Source organism: Epinephelus moara, chromosome 16 (assembly GCF_006386435.1).
Source record: "Epinephelus moara isolate mb chromosome 16, YSFRI_EMoa_1.0, whole genome shotgun sequence".
Classification (NCBI taxonomy): Eukaryota; Metazoa; Chordata; class Actinopteri; order Perciformes; family Serranidae; genus Epinephelus; species Epinephelus moara.
In genome coordinates this window covers 23,955,126-23,973,424 of record NC_065521.1, presented here as the reverse complement: position 1 = coordinate 23,973,424, position 18,299 = coordinate 23,955,126, and the positions used below count along the sequence as shown (strand labels likewise).

At 41.6% G+C, this 18,299-nt stretch overlaps 1 protein-coding gene across 1 annotated transcript; it reads right to left on the bottom strand.

Annotated features, from left to right (window-relative positions):
• Window positions 1-12,023: 12,023 nt before the first annotated feature.
• Window positions 12,024-17,818, bottom strand: dclre1b (DNA cross-link repair 1B). Its single transcript, XM_050065844.1, has 4 exons — window positions 17,178-17,818; window positions 16,223-16,388; window positions 15,837-16,019; window positions 12,024-14,625 (listed from the first exon to the last, which is right to left on the bottom strand). The coding sequence occupies exons 1-4, from the start codon at window positions 17,373-17,375 to the stop codon at window positions 13,307-13,309; spliced, it is 1,866 nt and encodes a 621-aa protein (XP_049921801.1). The 5' UTR covers window positions 17,376-17,818; the 3' UTR covers window positions 12,024-13,306.
• Window positions 17,819-18,299: the final 481 nt, after the last annotated feature.

The window sequence follows — 18,299 nt, the reverse complement described above, 5'->3', positions numbered from 1 at the left end:
AAGGGACTGTGTGAAAATGTACAGGGATGGGAGCTAAAGCTAAAGCCAGCAATTTTCAGTTAACTTTTGCTGACCGAACAAAGCATGTTCACCTTATGCTTCGCAGAAGTTTGTACACAAATTCTTCATGGGAAAAGCTTTGTTTAGCAATAGTTTAGCAAAAGTAGTGAGCGTAGGAGGTGAGTAGCCAACTATATACGATTTACCATTGTATTGTTTTCAGATGAACTATTCCTTTAACCAAGTGTTTATAATGTCACCGTAAAGATCCCCTAACCATAAGTACACAGTCTAGCCCAAACCTTGTTCATACAAAACCCAGTATAGAATATATAGAATAAACCCAGAATATAGTGGGATATGTTTTCTTTAGTGTATAATCACCTGAAAATAAGAACAGTTCTTCTCTTAAGTTGTTCTTAAGCACCAAATTTCTGGTTGTGTACATCACCGAGGACCTCTCCTGGACAAATATCACCGCATCACTAGCCAAAAAAAGCCAAGCAGTGTTTTAACTTCCTCTGGAAACCAAAAAGGGGTAATAGCCCCGGCAACTATCATGTGCTCCCTCTATTGAGGCATCATTGAGAGCATCCTGACCAGCTGCATCACTGCGTGGTTTGGGAGCTGCACTGCCTCCAACCACAGGACCCTGCAGTGCACAGTGAACGCAGCTGCGAAGATCACTTTCGCCTCACTCCCCTTCCTTTTGGACATTTACAACACCTGCCTGGACTGCAAAGCCACCTACATCGCCTCCTCGGTCTCCTGCCATCTGGGAGAAGATACTGGTGCCTCCAAGCCTGCTCCAACATACTGGTTAACAGCTTTATACATCAGGTTGTGAGGATGCTGAACTCACTTCCCTTTGCCTCCAACCAGAAGAACTGTCTTTTATACAAGCACACACGTCTACACTCAACACTAGACACTTTGAACACTACAAAAACTGCTGCTAATTACTCATCCTGTAGAGGGCATATTTCTCTCATCTTTACCTGCAGTATATTTCTTCTATATGTATTACACCTGTTTCCACTTCCTGTACGTCTCCATTCTGATCACAAGAATGCAAACACCGCTCTCTCAGGTAAAAGTTAGGCACAGTCTAACACTCCCACTCGCTCCACTCGGACTTTCGCCGCCTTAACTTTCGTCCTTGTCCCGCAGCGTATCCCGCTGACACCATTAGACTTTAAGAGCAACCAGCAGCGTATCATGACGATGTTAAAGGATGCCTTTTTTCGTGGATTTCTGATGCCACAAGTCTCTGCCCAAGCACTGGATTTCGACAACTTTGGAGTGAAACCGTGCTCCTCATGAGCACGATATCTGAAGAAGGCCTTGAGGGGATTTCCTCAAATTTGGCACAAACATCCACGTGGACTGAAGAATAAACTGTTAGTATTAGTATTAATTAGTATTTTAGTGGTCAAAGGTCACTGTGACCTCACAAAAAAATTTCACACAAATGTCTGATAGGACAAAATGATGAAGTGATGACATTTTATATCCAGAGGGTCAAAGGTCACTGTGAGGTCATAATGTTTTGCAAAAACACTTATCTGGCAAATATTGAACGTCATATCGCAGGAACAACAGGGGAGACATCTGGTCGGATACTGAACTGGTGACACTAATCTTGGGTGCCCACTTTGAAACTGTGCTGATTGAATAGATTGTCTGTGTTGTTGGGGTGATGATGTGTGTGAAGCATTAACGTTTTCACAGACATGGATATAAACTGTAAGTGCATACAAGCGCGAAGCAGTAATTATAGTTTTTGTTTTTATTAGAAAAATGCAGTTAATAGACTGAATAATCAAACTAAACACTTAGTTTGATTCACAGCCACCGCCAAACCTGTCTGAACGTTGTGACTCAGCATCTTTCAGTGTGACACAGCAACTTAGTGTCAGGAGCTCCAGCAGCAGTCAGGCTGCCAGCGTAGCCTAGTATTTCTAACTCTTGTTGTTTTGTTTTAATAGTTGTACATACCAACATTACGGTCTGACAGAAACGGCATTTAAGTCCTCTATATATCCTGGACTGTTGGCAGACTGACAATAACATTGACAATGACTTTATTAAAAGCTAGTAATGCTCGTTTAGGTTGTGATTTTATTTTATTATTTACTAAAACAGGATTTAATACATCATACACCATATTCAACCTTCTTCTCTGGCTCCAGACACTGATACTGTCCTTACTCATCCTCAGCCTCTCACTGTGAGCCTACACAGTGGTCCAGTATTCATTTCACTGCCCTGTGACCAGGCAGGCTTCAGGGGTTACATTTACCTAAACCCACCCAAGGTGTTTTTTTGCCTGAACCTAACCAAACCTTAAACTTAGCATTGTCACATCATACAATGGATTCGTAACAGTTTTGAAAGGCACAGACAATGATATCATCCTATTAGTAGGGGAGCCATATCAGAACATACTTGTATGCAGGAAACAAAATTGAATTGGCAAGTGGCTTTAAGATTTGCTTCACTCACCAGCCAAAACAACAGTGGTAATCTGCTGAATGGCTGGTAATTGTCTTTTTTTATGCCTTCATTAGATAGGACAGACTAAGCGTGGAAGAAGGAAAGAGAGGGGATGCCGTGCAGTGAAGGACCACAGGCTGGAATCAAAGCCATGGCCCCTTTGTATATGGGGCACCTGCTCTACCCACTGAGCTACTGGGCGCCCCATGTGGCTGGTAAAATTTGAACATTCACTAGCCATTTGACTGGTGGACCAAAAAGTTTTTGCACCCTGCTTGTATGTGTCATTCTGGAGAGCAAACAATGTATTTTGACATTTGGAGAATTTCTTGTCAAAATCGACATGTCTTCTTTATATCGCTGGACAACGTAGTTGGTTTTTCTCCGCTCTGCTCCACTTCACTCTTAAAGCTCAAGCAAAATAGGTATGTTGGCATGGCTACACATCAGTGTGGACTGAAAATGACATTAGATCCTGGTAGATATGTTGGTCTCTAGCGACTGGTTTGGGAAAATTGAATCGCCTTTCTCCACGGAAATCGTTTAGAGAGGACACAGTGTCAGACTGAAGATGGAAACACAGTGTAACGAGTTGACAGTTCTGTCTGATATCATCCAGCAATAAATCTCCAACAAATCTCTTAAAGTATAACTATGGGAAAGAAAAACAAATGACAGCCCCCCTGCTCTTCTACAGAAAGTCAGCCTACCCTTCCTTCAGCTAAAATTAAAATTACCCTCCCCCCTTAATAATTTTCCCACAATCCCTTAGGTCTGTAAGGACCTCCACACTGACTCAATCTCATGCAAATCAAATGGCTGTTACATCTCCGAGTGCTGATGCTGCCAGCAGCCATGAACCATTTCAGCGGTGAAAACCATTCCCTGGTTGATGCGTGCCATTTACCAGCGAGCTGAAAAGTGCACACAATGCCCGGCATGACCAGCCCTGTCAAGCAGTAAAAAGGCTTTGGAGATTTGAAATAAGTGAAAGTAGGTGGTAGTCTCACGTAGTGCTCAGATAATACTTCCTACACTGACAGCTGCTCTTTCTGATGCTCTCTCCGCTGCGCCCTCTGCATGTATTTACTATACACCTTAGATTACCTCTTCAGTGACTCAGAGCCGGGACTGTAATCTCTGTGGCTGGAGGGGAAAGGGAAGAGGAGGCGAGTAAAAGAGAATATTTTAGAGGGAGGGGATGATGAAGGCGAGTGGTGACTTTAAAAATGAGAGAGAGAGAAAAAAGCTGGCATGTGGAGAGAGGTAAGAGAGGGTGGGAGGCTGAAACGAGGAGTAAAGGAGATTAGAGAGAGCACAGAGGAGGGAGACAGAGTGTAGCGAGGAAAGACAGCGGGAGAGAACATGAGGAGTACAGTAGGAGAAAAGAGGAGCCCCCCATAGGGAAGCACTGTCCTGTGAGTCATCCACAAGCAGCTGGATGTGGGCCTGTGTAGACTCCCTCCTATGGTCTTATGGGATATTAACAAAGGGAGAGTGATGAATGACTGCTTCTTTTATAAAGAAAAAATATAGAAAAAAGTCTCCTGCTTCAAGGCTGCCTGATTGAGGCTCGTTTGATGTGAAAGAACGTGATGAATGAGTGCAACTGTACACTACGGCGCTGCCGTTTCTTGTGCTGTTTGAGAGCCTGATACATGCAGAAATTTTATGTTTCCAGTGTGAGGCTGAGCATTGTGGGAAACATTTTTAATGATGGTTTGTGGGAAAGACAAGAATTATTCTAGTTCTTTGAGAGTCACAAAGCAACAGCGACATTCCTCAAAATAATTGCTTTTTTTTTGTTTTTTTGCCTGAGTTTGGCAGCTTTTACCTCTGCTCCCCAAATCCTTCCTTTCCTGTCTCTCTCTCTCCAGTCAACAGAGATGTTTTGTGACTGCCGTGCTCAGTCTCATCCCTCTTACTCCTGCTCATCCTCGTGTTTACCCCCTCAGAAGACACACAAGCACATAGATCGCCATATGCGTGTGTATAACCCCTCACACAAAAACACTGGCAGAGGAAACAGAAATAGCAATAGACTGTGAGCAAAAAGATAACAGCCTCTGCTGCTGTGTGGGTGTGACACAGCTCAGCTTCATCGTTCCAACTCTCTGCGACAGTGTGGGAAAGAGGGACTGAGAGGAACCACTACAAAGTGCAGAAACCAGTGGCTTTCTTATTGTCAGTCCCAGCGCTGCTCCTCTGCTATCACCTATACTGAGCGTTTGAGCTGGTGCTCGTCTCCCACACAGAAAGGCGTCGTCTTTGAAGCTGAAACAGCGAACAACTGACTCTGCATTTTGAGACGTTTAAGTGGAAATGAAATAAGGATTAAGGTTTTCTCTGAGGCCTGAGTTGAAAGGCTGCTCGGTTGCTCATTGGTTCCGCCTGCAGGAATGTCCTTGATTCAGCTGCGTCAACTTGATGCATTCAGTGTAACTTCATCGTCCTCGTCTTCAGACCAGTGCAGTCGAGATTTGATGCTTCGCTGGGATGAGGACTCCTTCTGCATCACTGATGAATGTTTCTCTAAACTTTCAAAACCCAACCTTGTAGAAATACATTCATTTGCATGTTAACGGTATTTCGAACCCACCCTCCCCCACTAACAGCAACATGAGGAAAATTGCTGCAGGTTACAATAATTTTAGGTTGATTTTCTATTCAGGGGATATTTGAGGTAATGGAGTTCACTGGGTGCTGTCCATGATGCTGAAAAGCCACATGCATCCTGAGGTTGTCTACGGCGCGGGACACATGCTGCGACTTTACCGCCTCGAAAAAGCGAGTACAGGTTGCGTCTGAAGTTGCTAAGCCACCATAACCAGCACTGTATCACAGCCCTCTTACCTGAAATCCTGAGTGCAGAGCTGATCTTCTTCATGGCATTGTGTCTTAGGTGTGTATTAGGCCTAGACTATTGTCCATAAGACAGATGTAAAGCTCTGTGTAGCCCTGCACTAAAATGATCAACTTCTCCTCCATGTCTATCACAGACTGATATTTACCGAAGAAGGAAAATATGTGTGCTGCCTGTGACTGGCTGTGGGAGACGAAGCAGCAGAGTGCCAAGTGGAGTGAATGAGTGATTGCTTTAACTGTTTGTTAGTTTATGTAGATATAGAAAGTTCTGTTTCTTCAAACAACATGGCTCTCATTTGAGTGGAGAGCCTCTGATTGGATTTACCAATGCACCTTCTGTGTATCTCAGGGCGCAGCCATCATGCCCTGATAGTAGGCCCTCATGAATGCTTGCCCATTGCAATGGTGTCGATCTGGCTTTTGCATGTGGCTACACTAAAAAAAATGGATTTTAGGGTGCAAAAAACCTGGTATGTGTCATGTCATGACTGCACAGAGGACAACCAGGAGTACTTGCGGTTGTTAAACAAGTATGGAGGTCATTTTCTTAATAGCAAAAAGTCAACATTAAAGTACCCCATTACAAGCTAAAGACGTGCATTTCATGACTTAGAAGAACACAAGTGCGAGCAGCAGAATCCACTTCAGATATGAAAAGAAAAAGTAGTCATTTAGCAGCAAACAGACCCCATCATTATCTCACATGAATTAATATGCAAGCAGCATTTCAATGTGATCAGTTGAGGTGAAGCTAATTTTAACAATTCTATCTGTTGTTGGTGACTTTGCATCATATTTCATGAACTGATCATGTTTCTTAACATGCAAAAATCACAGATATGTAAAGTCATAGTATGACTGTTGGAAGAAAATTATTACAGAATCCTTTAAAATTAATGCCTTTAATTAAAACAAAAGGCAGGTGTTGCAGCGCTCTGCCGTCCATCTCAGCCAAGAACAAGCTATGTTCATCAGACGCAAACACACATTTGTATGATGCTTATCTTAAGTGCCATGTTCTCCAGGTTTAATTGGGTGTGTTCAAGTTTGTTGTTATTGCTTGGTGTAGATTGTATTTTTTGTGAGCATGCATGGTGGGCTGTACTGTATGTATCATATTTTTACATATACATATCAGTATAAGTTGTATGTATTATATTATGTTTTATGTAACTTATGTTCGAGTCTATTATTTGTTTTTTTGTTTTACATGAGGACATAAAGGTTAAAGTTGAAGCTGTTTGGGGACACGCCTCAGTTTCCCTCCAAACTCCAAGCCCATTGTAACACTACAAGAGCTGCAGCTAAGACTACAAGTACCTTAAAACTAGTTGGCAAGTTAGCAAAAAAAGTCTGAATGAATAGCTAAAAGTAACAGATAAATAGTTGAGAAGTCCTTTTATGGATTTCCATGTGCAGCCATGGGTTCACTGCTGTCATTGTGTTTTCTCTGAGGTGAAATATTACTGAATGATGCTATGAAGGCCACCACGCACATAAAAGGGTACTTGAATCCATCTGATAAGCTGCGAGGGTACGTTGGACAAAAAAAGGTTGGATAATATACCACTGGCTTTTTAGAGATTTAAGTGGAGACTATGAACCTGAATTATGAAAGCAGTTTTACAGACAGAAAAGCTGTTTTCTTTGTGACTATGTCAAGTCATGTCAAGTGCAGTCACAGCTGAATCTTCTCTCTTAATGAAATTCATAAAAGGGACAAAACATGACCTTTATAATAAGATATTCATCTGCAGGATTACATGACCATATATCTGGCAGAGGGCTGTGTGTATTTTTTAAACCATTCATCCATCATGACTAACATCTCCCTCACATTAAGGCCGACGGTCAGCACTTAAACGTTACAGTTGTTGTAATATCCAAACTCAGGTCATTAAGACATTATGCGCAGATCCTGCTCCTGTCCTGCTCAAAGCTTCCTGTATATAACTACAATAGGAGTATATCTAGAGACTCCCAGTGATAAAGTGCCTCAGCACCCAGAACAGAAGCTTAGCGTGCTAGCCTGTCATATGCATTAACTTTTTTATTTGTGGGTCTTGAGGGGAACCAAATTTTAGTCCCCAGTAACAGTTGAAGAATGTATTGAGAGCTCTTGCTGGAACAGAGCTATAAATTACACAGCAGGATCCTCCATTCTTCTTCACAGCACAAGGACAAAAGAAAAACATCCAGCAGCACACTGTGATCCTGGGTGGATTTTGTTGGTAAAATGCCAAACACCTCGCCTGGCACTTATTGTAATGTATCAGACACATGACGAGGTAAGCAGAGTCTGTGTTAATCAGGTCACCAACCTCGAATAGTAATATTAACTTGAAGGGAGAGCTGAGTGAATTGCAATAGTCACCTCATTCTCAGAGCAGTTTTACTCCCGGTAAAAGGGCTTGGCCTCGCAGGTAGCAGCGTCCTCATGATTTCCACTTTGAAGTAATGGCGTGTGTGAGGAATCCATTACTTTAGCCCTAACACCCTGCTGTGATGCTCGTGGGGGTATGTGACACTCCATTTCCTCTCATTTCCTGGCCTCGCTGCCAGAGCTTCATATTCCCTCATAGAAAATGCATTTTCCCCCCAAATTCTTCTCTTTTTTTGTCACAAACATGTTTTCTGTTTTTGCAGTACAAGTGCACTGCCTCAAAATAGATTTTGGGACTGCAGGGGGAAAAGCAGGCTTGTGTAAAATATGCAGGAATCTTAATGCAAATTCAATCTTGGGCGCTGCCTCGTCCTGATTACAATTCAACCAATCTCAGGAGTACAAGAGTCCGTCCCCCTCTGCTGCCAAGAAAGATTACAACTGACTATAATCTGAGACATGATATCAGCAAACTAAAACAATCTAATCGTGTCCTCCTTTAGTCTCTGTGTCATATTACCAGGAGTCCCTGTGGAGCAGGTGGTGTCCTGGTCGTGTGTAGGACAGTGAGAACCCCTGGTGCTCAGTCAGCATCAGTGGTGGAATATAATTACTGCAAATACATTCATTCAGGTACTATATTTCAATACAATTTTAAGGTATTTATGCTTTGAGTATTTTGTTTTCATGCCTCTTATACTTTGATACAATGACAATGATGATGTTTCAGCTCATTTTATGTGACAGCTGTGGTTACATTTGCATCCAAAACATACAGGGAGCTCATAAAAAAGGATGCTTTGTCATAGATTAAACTTTCCAACAGCATGTACAAGTAAAGCTGAAACGATTTGTTGATTAATTGTTTAGACAACTGAAAGAAAACTATTTTGGTAATTGCTTCCATAATTTTTATACAGGGTTATGGTAAGGTTTGTCACATGAGGATTTGCTGCTTAATATAATTTTTTGATTTGTTTTTGTTATATTCAAATTTATTTCCATGTTTATTTATCTGTTATTTTAAGGTTTGGAAAATGTGAAGATGTCACTTTTGGTTCTGGGTAATGCTTGAGTTTGAGTTTGAACAAACAGTCAATATATTAAGAAAGTAAGCAGGAAATTAATCCACTGAGGAAAATAATCATTATGTAAATTAGTTTAAACTAGTGCCACTTAGAGCAGCTACAACTGTAAAATGCTGTTTGCACATTCATTCATAAGTAATAATAATCTAATGATATATCTAATAGTCTAATAGTCTGTATTCAATACTTTTAATACTCTAAATAGGCTGCTTAATGGTCCAGTTTTTAGGATTTGGAGGGATATATTGGCAGAAATTTTATATATATACAACTACTGTATGTTTTTGTGAGCATATAATCACCTGAAACTGTAAGACTCGTTGGGTCTCACTCATGAAATCTGTGAGTAGATTTGCACATAAAAAAGCTTGGTACTAAAAACCTGATCTGGTTTCAAGAACACTGCAGGAAACTTGGATTTAATTGTAGGCATGTGTATGATCATGAATGTCAATCAGTCATAAACTGAGAGCGTGCTCCCATGAGTCAGCAATTAGCATACAGCCCGCCCATGAATAGCTAGTGACCACCGTATGAGGAGGTGATAATTACTATGGATAGGTGCATCCTGTTGACCTGGAAAAACTTTTGCATGATTGAAGTTATTTTAGGTGAAATGGGGTTGAGAAAAACATTTTATTCTCTTCTGTTAGTGGAGGAAATGAGTGCTGTTAACTCTGTGTCTCCTGTTGTAAGAACCATTCAAAAAGTTAAATGAAAATGGCTCAATATTAAACTTGTGGCAAAAAAAAAATGCACAAGTACACCCAAAAAACCCACAACACACATTCACATTTCATGAATGAGACCTGTTGTGTTTTCGTTACCAAGACTGAGCCGTTTATATCTACATATGGAGTAAGTCCTCTCCCACAGTTTCCACCTAACTTCTACAGTAGCCCAGAACTGACAAATCAAACACTAGCTCTAGATAGGGTCATTTGCCACCGCAGTTCTCCCACACACTTGGCACATGGGAGAAATTTCAGTTGGTTGCAATCTGCAACCTCACCACTAGATGCCACTAAAGTCTACACACCGGACCTTTAATACTAACAAACTATGATTTTCAATTCAGGGCTTAACTGTAATGGAGTATTTTTAAAGTGAGGTATTAGTACTTTTACTTAAAGATCTGAACACCTCCTTCACCACTGCTCATCATCATCATCATTCTGACTCTGAACCTGTTGCTGATTATTAACACCAGATGTCCCTCCTCCTACATACAGGGAAACCCCACGCAGCAGCCGCTCATTCATCCTTTATGAGAACAAGTGGAGACTCCTGTTGGCGGTTTGTGTCAGTCTGACGACCTACTGGTGGTGGCTATGATGACCCATCTGAGGTTTCAGAGCTTCACACAGAGAAAACTTTTTAGAAGGCACTCTCTCAAAGCGCAGCCTGAAGGGACGCGTCAGGACCAGGGCCAACTAAAAATGTTTATACAGCTGGATCTGTTGTACTGTTTGTTTAAAGTCGTTGTGGGGAGGCGACCAAGAGGGGATGCATAACAGCACATGAGTGAGTCCTCGTAAGCACTTAGCAAGGCTATTAGTACGGTGGCTGACCAAGGGCAAATATGCTGCAAGGGCCCGAAACATTTCCATCAGGAGAAATGTGGGGGTGTGGATTGCAGAACTTTTGTTGTGATGACTGGATATGTAGAGTTTTCTGTTGTACTTGTTTTGGGGGTTTGTGTTTTTGACTTGTTTGTTCTTGCATAGCTTCTGTATTTGCAGCATGTTTGCTGTCATTGTATTTGTTTTGGCTTTCTGCAGCACGTTTCAGTTGTTGAATTTGTTCCGGATTATCGTATGTTGTTTTTGAACTGGCATTGTGTCTGAAGCTGCTGCCCATTTCTCCTAATAGAACATTTCTGGGCCGTTACAGTGCGTCTGCCCATGTCGGCCACTATTTATTAGAGCTTTGAGAAAATACCGTATCTCAGTAAGAAGCTTTTGTTGTTCAGTTTTTGTCTTCAGTATCAGAGAGTGGACTTTGCAACAGACATGTTTCATTAGTGGATGCTGGATGTGGTTGTTGCTCAGGGCAGCGGGAAGCATGCAGACCTCCAAGCTACCTTTCTGTGGTGGCTAACATGAATGACAGCTGGCCCTGCTTTGTAGTCTGGCAGTGCAGCATGTATGCTTCCACATTGAAATTATATAAATATGCAGTTTTTGTACAAATGCAGTAAAACCTTCACATTGGGAGCATAGCAGGCTTTATGTTCATTTTCAGACTGAATCAGCCCATTTCTGTATGTGCTAATTGCTGTCATATAACACTTTTATTATCGTCATTTGCAATATAATGTTAATATAGAAACCGTGGAGAGACGATGGGATTTTGTTGAGAGCTGAGTCATTACTGCTCAGCAGGCTGTTTCCTACCAAATATACATGATCCTTTTTTGGGAGGAATCAGACATGCTGCAGAAATCTAAAACCGTTATTAGATGAGAAGCAAGACATGAACTTAAAGCATCTGCTGAAATTTTTAGCAAACTACTGCCATCTTAGGGAGGAATAGCAGCATTGCAACAGGAAGCAGCAGTGACTCTTTGGCTTACGTGTACAGTAGATGGCAACAGGAATCTCTGTGCTGTAGGCTTAAAAAGTGAATTTTAAAAAAGGGACACCAGCACTAGGGCTTTAAAAAATTCCAGTATCACTACCCTTAATGTGAAACCGATACCAATATAGTACTTCATTTGATACCCTTTTCCCCTACTTTATCTAATACCCATGATGTGAATGGAAGCATTCAGTTCCATAAAATGCCACCAGACACCACAGGCGTGTAGTATAGCCATACTTTCAAACATTTAGGTGGTATATCATCATCCTGAACTGCCAAAACACCACACTTCACCACACCATGGACTGTATGGGTTATAGCTGCTGCGTTAATGGCCCAATCACATCATTAAATTAACGAACGCTTGTGGTGATTGGCTGCGAGCAAAATCATATGAAGTCACATTTCTAGAGTCCAAAAAGAATTGAATGCAGGTATCATTTGACTGGAGAGGTTTCGATATTGCTTGGCACTCGGTTATTTCAGTCGATACCTTAAAGGTGTTGAGTATCAGTACCCAGCCTGAGCACATTAATTTGCAAATTAAAGGGTAATTTATTGAGAAAACAATTCACATATAAAGAGGTTGTATTAAACACAAATATCTGTTTTATTTTTTCTTTACAATAAACCAATCTCTCTTAAGAGGAACATTTTCCTGTTTTAAAACAAGTACAGCCAAATGTAGAAAGGCAAAGTGTTTCTTCACAATGTTCACAGGCTTGTAAGAGTTACAGAGAACTTCAGTCTCACAGGTTTGGGATCAACACTGCCAGAGTGAGCTGTTAAGAGAGAAGATGAACTGCACACCACTGGTTTATGTCACTTCTAATCAAAACAACTATGAAACACATTAACCTGTCATATGAATACAGTCTGAAGCAATTGTGCTTTTAATACACATGCATGTCATTTAAAATTTAGTTTTACACAATACTTGGATAATTAATATGAACAGTTCTAAAAAATGTTTTACACTAAAGTACCTGCAATAGTGGACTAGCAAAACAGAGCACTACCACAGCTACTTAAGGATGTATGGGAAAGATATCCTATATTTTAAATATTATCTACCTCAAATAGGCATACAGTCATAAACAAAGGCAATCACAGAAAGTAGGAGTCTTTTTTTCCCATTATGAGGTTGCTGACTCAAAACTACAACCAAAACACAGATAATACCAAAACCATCAATCTTAAATACTGTGATTCTCAGTAAAAAGGGACAGCAGTATTTAGCCTTATAAAAATAAAGGCCATTTCTCACACTCAGTGGAAATAAAAAATGTTTCAGTGAAAGGCAGATCTGAAATATGGCAGAAACATGACTGCTTCAAAAATTTGTGTCACTTTGTCTTAGCTTATAGGCTAAAACTAAATTTCGATTTTGGCTTTTGACTCACTTTGCAGCAAAAACTTCTCCATCCATTGAGATTTAAAAATGCCTAAAAATCCCATCACTCTAATTTTCAGCTGCTTAAGAATGAAGAACGAAAAAGTGACCAGTGCGTCAAGACAGTTGGTTCACAAGGCAAAGAAAAAAAAAAAAAAAGGGAAAAGCTTACCAGTCAAATGTTTCCTTACAAATATCAATTACAGATTACTTTAAGCTGTGAATCAGCCCTACATAAGACCCACCACTGAAGACTGTCCTGGCTTACACATCCAGGAGGCCAAGGCTGCCGTGATGGAAGCTGAGGGCAAAGGTCCGTCAATCACTTTACAGGTCCGGTCCAGGGACAAACCCTTTTGTGGAGGCAACACAAAGAAAATAAAATAAATAAGGAAGGTACCAATGATAAAGTTGTATATTGGCTTTAAAGTGCTCATCTTCACACACACAACACAAAAAGGCCTTTAGAGCAAGGCAAGTCTTCAATGTCAGGTCACATTAATTGTCCAAGAGGCCATCCTCTCCTGTGTCACATACAGAACAGAGGGGAAACTGTTTCACCAAACTCTGCTGCATGAGGCCACATGCCTTGAAGTCCTCCTCTGTGAAGGGGAGATCCTCCAAAAGACTGTTTTCAAGCTCTTCTAAGTACTCCTGCCGCAGCACAGTCTGGAAACTGGATGAAGAGCAGGAATCGTTATCGAGGCTGCTTTGCAGTGGCACGCTGTTGTTCTGATCAGCTCCATATTCACTGTGCTGACTCGTGTTAGTGTCATCTAACATGTCACCGTCCTGATCAATTCTTTTTCCATTGTGCTGACACATGCTTTCACTGACTGATAATGTGCAGTTCTTGTGAACATTTCCATGTCTGTTACGCTGGCTGCTGTAATTCTCATTTGAAGCTGTCTCGCTGATTATTTTGGCATTCGTTTCAAAAGGCCTTCTTGTGGTCCTGACAGGCTTCATGCTAGCCTTGGTGTTTGTCAGGATCTCCACCGGAGCGAAGTCGCTCTGGCTGAATTGAAATGGCACAGACTCTTCCATCACCATATCTTTAGGCACTTTGTGGAGGATACTGAGGCTCAAAGTGTCTCCAGTCCCTCCTCTGTTTCTGTTAGGGCTGGGGTCCTTGCTCAGGTCAACATAGATGCAGTCAGAGTCCCTTTCACTACTCTCTGTGTCCATCTCTTCCTCAGAAGCACCCTGCTCTGCGCACTCTGCCTCCCAGGCTTCCTCACATGACGTCTTGGATCCCCTTGCAGGAGAATCAAACACCACTCCTTTGGGAGCAAGAGGTTGGAAATGTCTGCGGCGAAGGCTGGTGTATGCTGATGAGCTGAGCTGAGTCTCAGCCTCAGGCTGTCTCAACATGTAGTGTCGGACTGACTCAGGCACCAGGATTTCATGGCGCTTTTTGTTGGGCAGTAAGGCATAGAAGCTTCCGGGTGCATGGTTTCCTACAATGGGTACAAGGGAGGTAGGTTTAAGTGCAGAAACAAAATCCTCCAGCTCTTGGTAAGAGGAGTGATCAGAGTAGGGCACCACATGGACGTTGGGGTGAAAGGAGACCAGGGGCCTGCTGGTGGGAAAGATGGCCAAAGTGGGATGTTCTTTGTTCCACTGGTGTAGAGTGGCAGAGCAGATCTCCGACTGGTCCACAGCTCGGATACGACCTGCTCCTGGGTCAGTGGTGAAGACGTCGGGCAGTTCCAGGGCCTTGAGGGTCTCCATTCTGTCAAAGCTGACCTCAATCCAGGTTTTAAACTCCATCGCCAGCTCCAACAGCAGCGACTCCTTACCTAGTGCATAAAGGCCTGCAAGGCAGCAGAAGTGAGCATGAGGGTCTGAGTCAGGGAGCAACAGCAAGGTCACAGAGTACAGTGTGTAGGGAAAGTACAAGGAATTAAACTTTAAACTCAATAATGATAATAATAATAATAATAAAAGTTGCAATTTTAAAAACATTAAACACACAAGATTAACTAAATTTCCAGATCACATAAGATTACAATGATCTGTTGGGTGTTATGTAGTTTTACACATGTTGACTTTGTATTGCAGCTCACCCTGCCTCCATGGGTGAAAATAAATATAAGTTGTTTAAGAGGTATACTATGCAGGAAATGTTTGTTACTGTTTATAAACAGCAAAAGTGAAAGTCAACCCCAGATTCACTCTGGTTTGGCATATTTGTTGGGTTTTTTTAACGCCGTGTCTGTGACTTTTGTAGCTATGGTTGTAGATGGTCACTACAGTTTAAAGTCCCGACCTAACCTGTGCGCTGTGCCCAGGAACACCCAGAACACAGCAAAATAAGAAGAAAATAAGACAACACAGGCAGAGGGCAGAGTCTCTGCAGATAAATACACCATCGCACGCTTTTAGTTTGGTCGTAAGTGATGATTTTGTACGAGTCTGTGCAGGTTTTTGGTAAATCCTGCACGGTATTCCTTGAAGGGTGAAGCTACAATTAGTGAGGGAAATTACATTCCCTATGTGGACTACATGCTCTACCTGTTGTTTGTTTCTTGTTTTTATGTCAGACAGCACAGAATATAAAAACTGTTTACTGACTAAGGGTCACAAAATGCTGACTGGGAAACCAAGATATTTTCTGGGCTGTCAGCTTGATATGAAACCTGTAGTAGTAATTTCAAAAGACATGCACATCCTATCGTCCAATGGAGTGGGTGCTCGACCAAAGAAACATCTGGCAAAGTAAAAAACAAATAAGTAGCTCCTGTTAAGAAGAATTTTAATGCAAAGTGAAGAAATGAAACCTCCATTTTTTCTTTTTTTACATGTGCAGGTGTGGGACAATAAAAAGATGTGTCAGAGGCAGCACTCATAACAACAATAAAACAAAAAAATAACTGTCACATACTTAAAACAAGTTTTAAATAAGGCCACTGAGTTGTCAAAAGAGCTGATCATTTATCATTTCTGGCAGTGGCAAGAACCTATATATTTACTCTACTAACATGAGAAAGTACACAAGGCATGTTTAGAGAGGTCTTAAAATTACCTATGACAACATTGTGGTTGGGGTGGCAGCGGATGATCTCTTTGATTTGTTGAGTGGCTCGCTGGCGGGTGGGGAGGGTGCGGTTGGGGTCACAGTTGGTGTTGTCCAGGTACAGGACATCTATAGTGGTGTTGTTCCTCAAGCGCGGCTCACGCAGCATAGAGGGGATATATCTGAAGTCACCTGAAATTAAGAATGTGTCAGTGCTGACTGTTACTGCCCATGATACTGAAACTGATAAAGTACCTGCACATATTTATTACATTATATGTACCAATTATGATGTTGGAACACAAACACAAAGAAATGGAAAAACAAGCCAAGCATTTTTTTTACATCCTAGAAACATCTGTTAAAGTGTTTGGCCTGTGCATTCAGACACTGACCAGTGTACAGTATAGAGCCAAAGTAGCCTTCGAAGAGAAACATGACAGCCCCGGGACAGTGGTTGGCATCTATCAGTGTGACTGTCAGCTTCTCCTTGCCAATGTCATCCAGCGGCAACATGTATGGCTCATCCAACTCTAAAGGGTGGATCCACTGCTCTTTCACCTAAACGGAAATGAAAATTATTAGTAGAAGATAAATAGGGATGCAAAATATTGTTTTTTTTTTTGCAGATATCTGATATATAACAACCTAGATATAACTCATCAAGTCTCTTCATAGTGGAATTAACATATTATGCATGCATACTCTTATCGTGATGGCCCACCAGCAGATGGAGACATGAAATAGAATGTTTGTCAATGTATGTAATATTTATTCATTGTGCAAAATAAGAAAAAGCATGTTGGCTGATTCTAAAAGTTTATTTTAAGGCCAATATCAGCTGATACCGATGACGTGCCGATATTATCATGCATCCCTAAATATAATGCAGCAATAGGTCTACTGTTCTTCACCAATTCAACCTAATGATCGCAACTTTCCTCTGAAAAACGCTAGACACATGAGTTTAGAGTAATGTTGGTCATGAGAAATATGCTGACAAATGATTCTTGAACCCAAGAACAGTTCATTCAGTGATTTATCTTTCTGAAATATTTTTAAATAGAGTTTTGACACTGCAAAACAGGTATGCACATGATCTAATCTAAATTTGGCTGCAAAAACAGTCATTGTTGATGAAGTAATTGTTCAACAAAGCTGGCACTCCACTGTCTAGGAAAGCAAAGCACCAGTGTGACCAGCTTCTGAGACTGCCCAGCTCCCATTCACATAAAACAGCATGTCAATATTCACTGGAATGAGGCAAAGAAATAACGTGAAATGTTTCCTGGTTTATGTATTTATTTGACTTATAGAACACGGGTATGTGTTTCATGCTCCTCCCCTCACCTGCAGTTTGAGTTTGAGCAGAGTGGCAGTGACAGGGGAGCAGTAGATGGGCCGGTTGCTCCAGGTGGAGGTCAAACCCACCGTGTGGTCGCTGTGCATGTGGGACAGGAAAAATAACCGTGTCCCCGGACACTTGCGCACATGCCAGAAGTCCACGGCCAGCGGGGTGTGCGGGATGACTTTCCCGTTGACTGACATGTCTGAAGTTTGGCTGCGTTTCCCAAAACAAGCGGTGCAACAGGTGAGCTAATTACTGTAACTGTAAGAACTGTCACCACACTGACGACACTATAACCGTTACGCTAACTGCAATTCCTATCTGTTATTTGGCGTATCACAAAGTAAGGTAACGACATACACATTATACTGCCTTGATAATTCAAGCAGCATTGACAATAAATAAAAAAGATTCTCTACTGGTAGCTAGCTAGCGTTGAAGACAACTCCCGACGTTGGCTAACGTTAGCTGTAACTTTAGTTAGCATTCTCCGGCTAAATACGTGCTTCTTATTTCTTCGCGACGCCATTATTTTGTGATTAAAATATCTCCTCCGACATCACAAGCAGCTGTCTATCCTTTCATGGTCACAGTTACGGCGCTAACAGCCGTTTATGGAACCCGCGGCTGTTTTCAATTTAACGCTCAACGCCTCTTCCTGTTCTTCTTCTTCTGTGGTGTTTTACCGCAGCTGTCATCCCGGTCGTTGTTGTCATACTGCCACCTAGAGGCCGCACCATGGTAGGTCCCTTGTATAGACTGAGTGGTCCCAGGTCCTGTGGGTAGACCGCTGCCATCTGACAGGTAGGTCCTCAGTTGTAGCGATGAAAACACCCACATTTAGAGAAGAGAAACAGTCAAATAAAAAATAATGATTTCAATACAGGAACACTTCATTGCCAGGAAAAAAAGAAGGATTAAGATAATGCAGGATTTGGTGAGTGTGCACATGAAACAGGGGTTTGGGGGCCCTCTGCCTGAAAAAATTGAGCATCAAAACACTAAATTTTCTGCATTCTGGTCATTTCTTATGCACCAAATTGTGCCGTTTACGTCAATTTATAAATATCTTTAATTCTGTCAAAATGAAAGCCCTCTGTTTCTTTCTTATTCTAAATATTGAG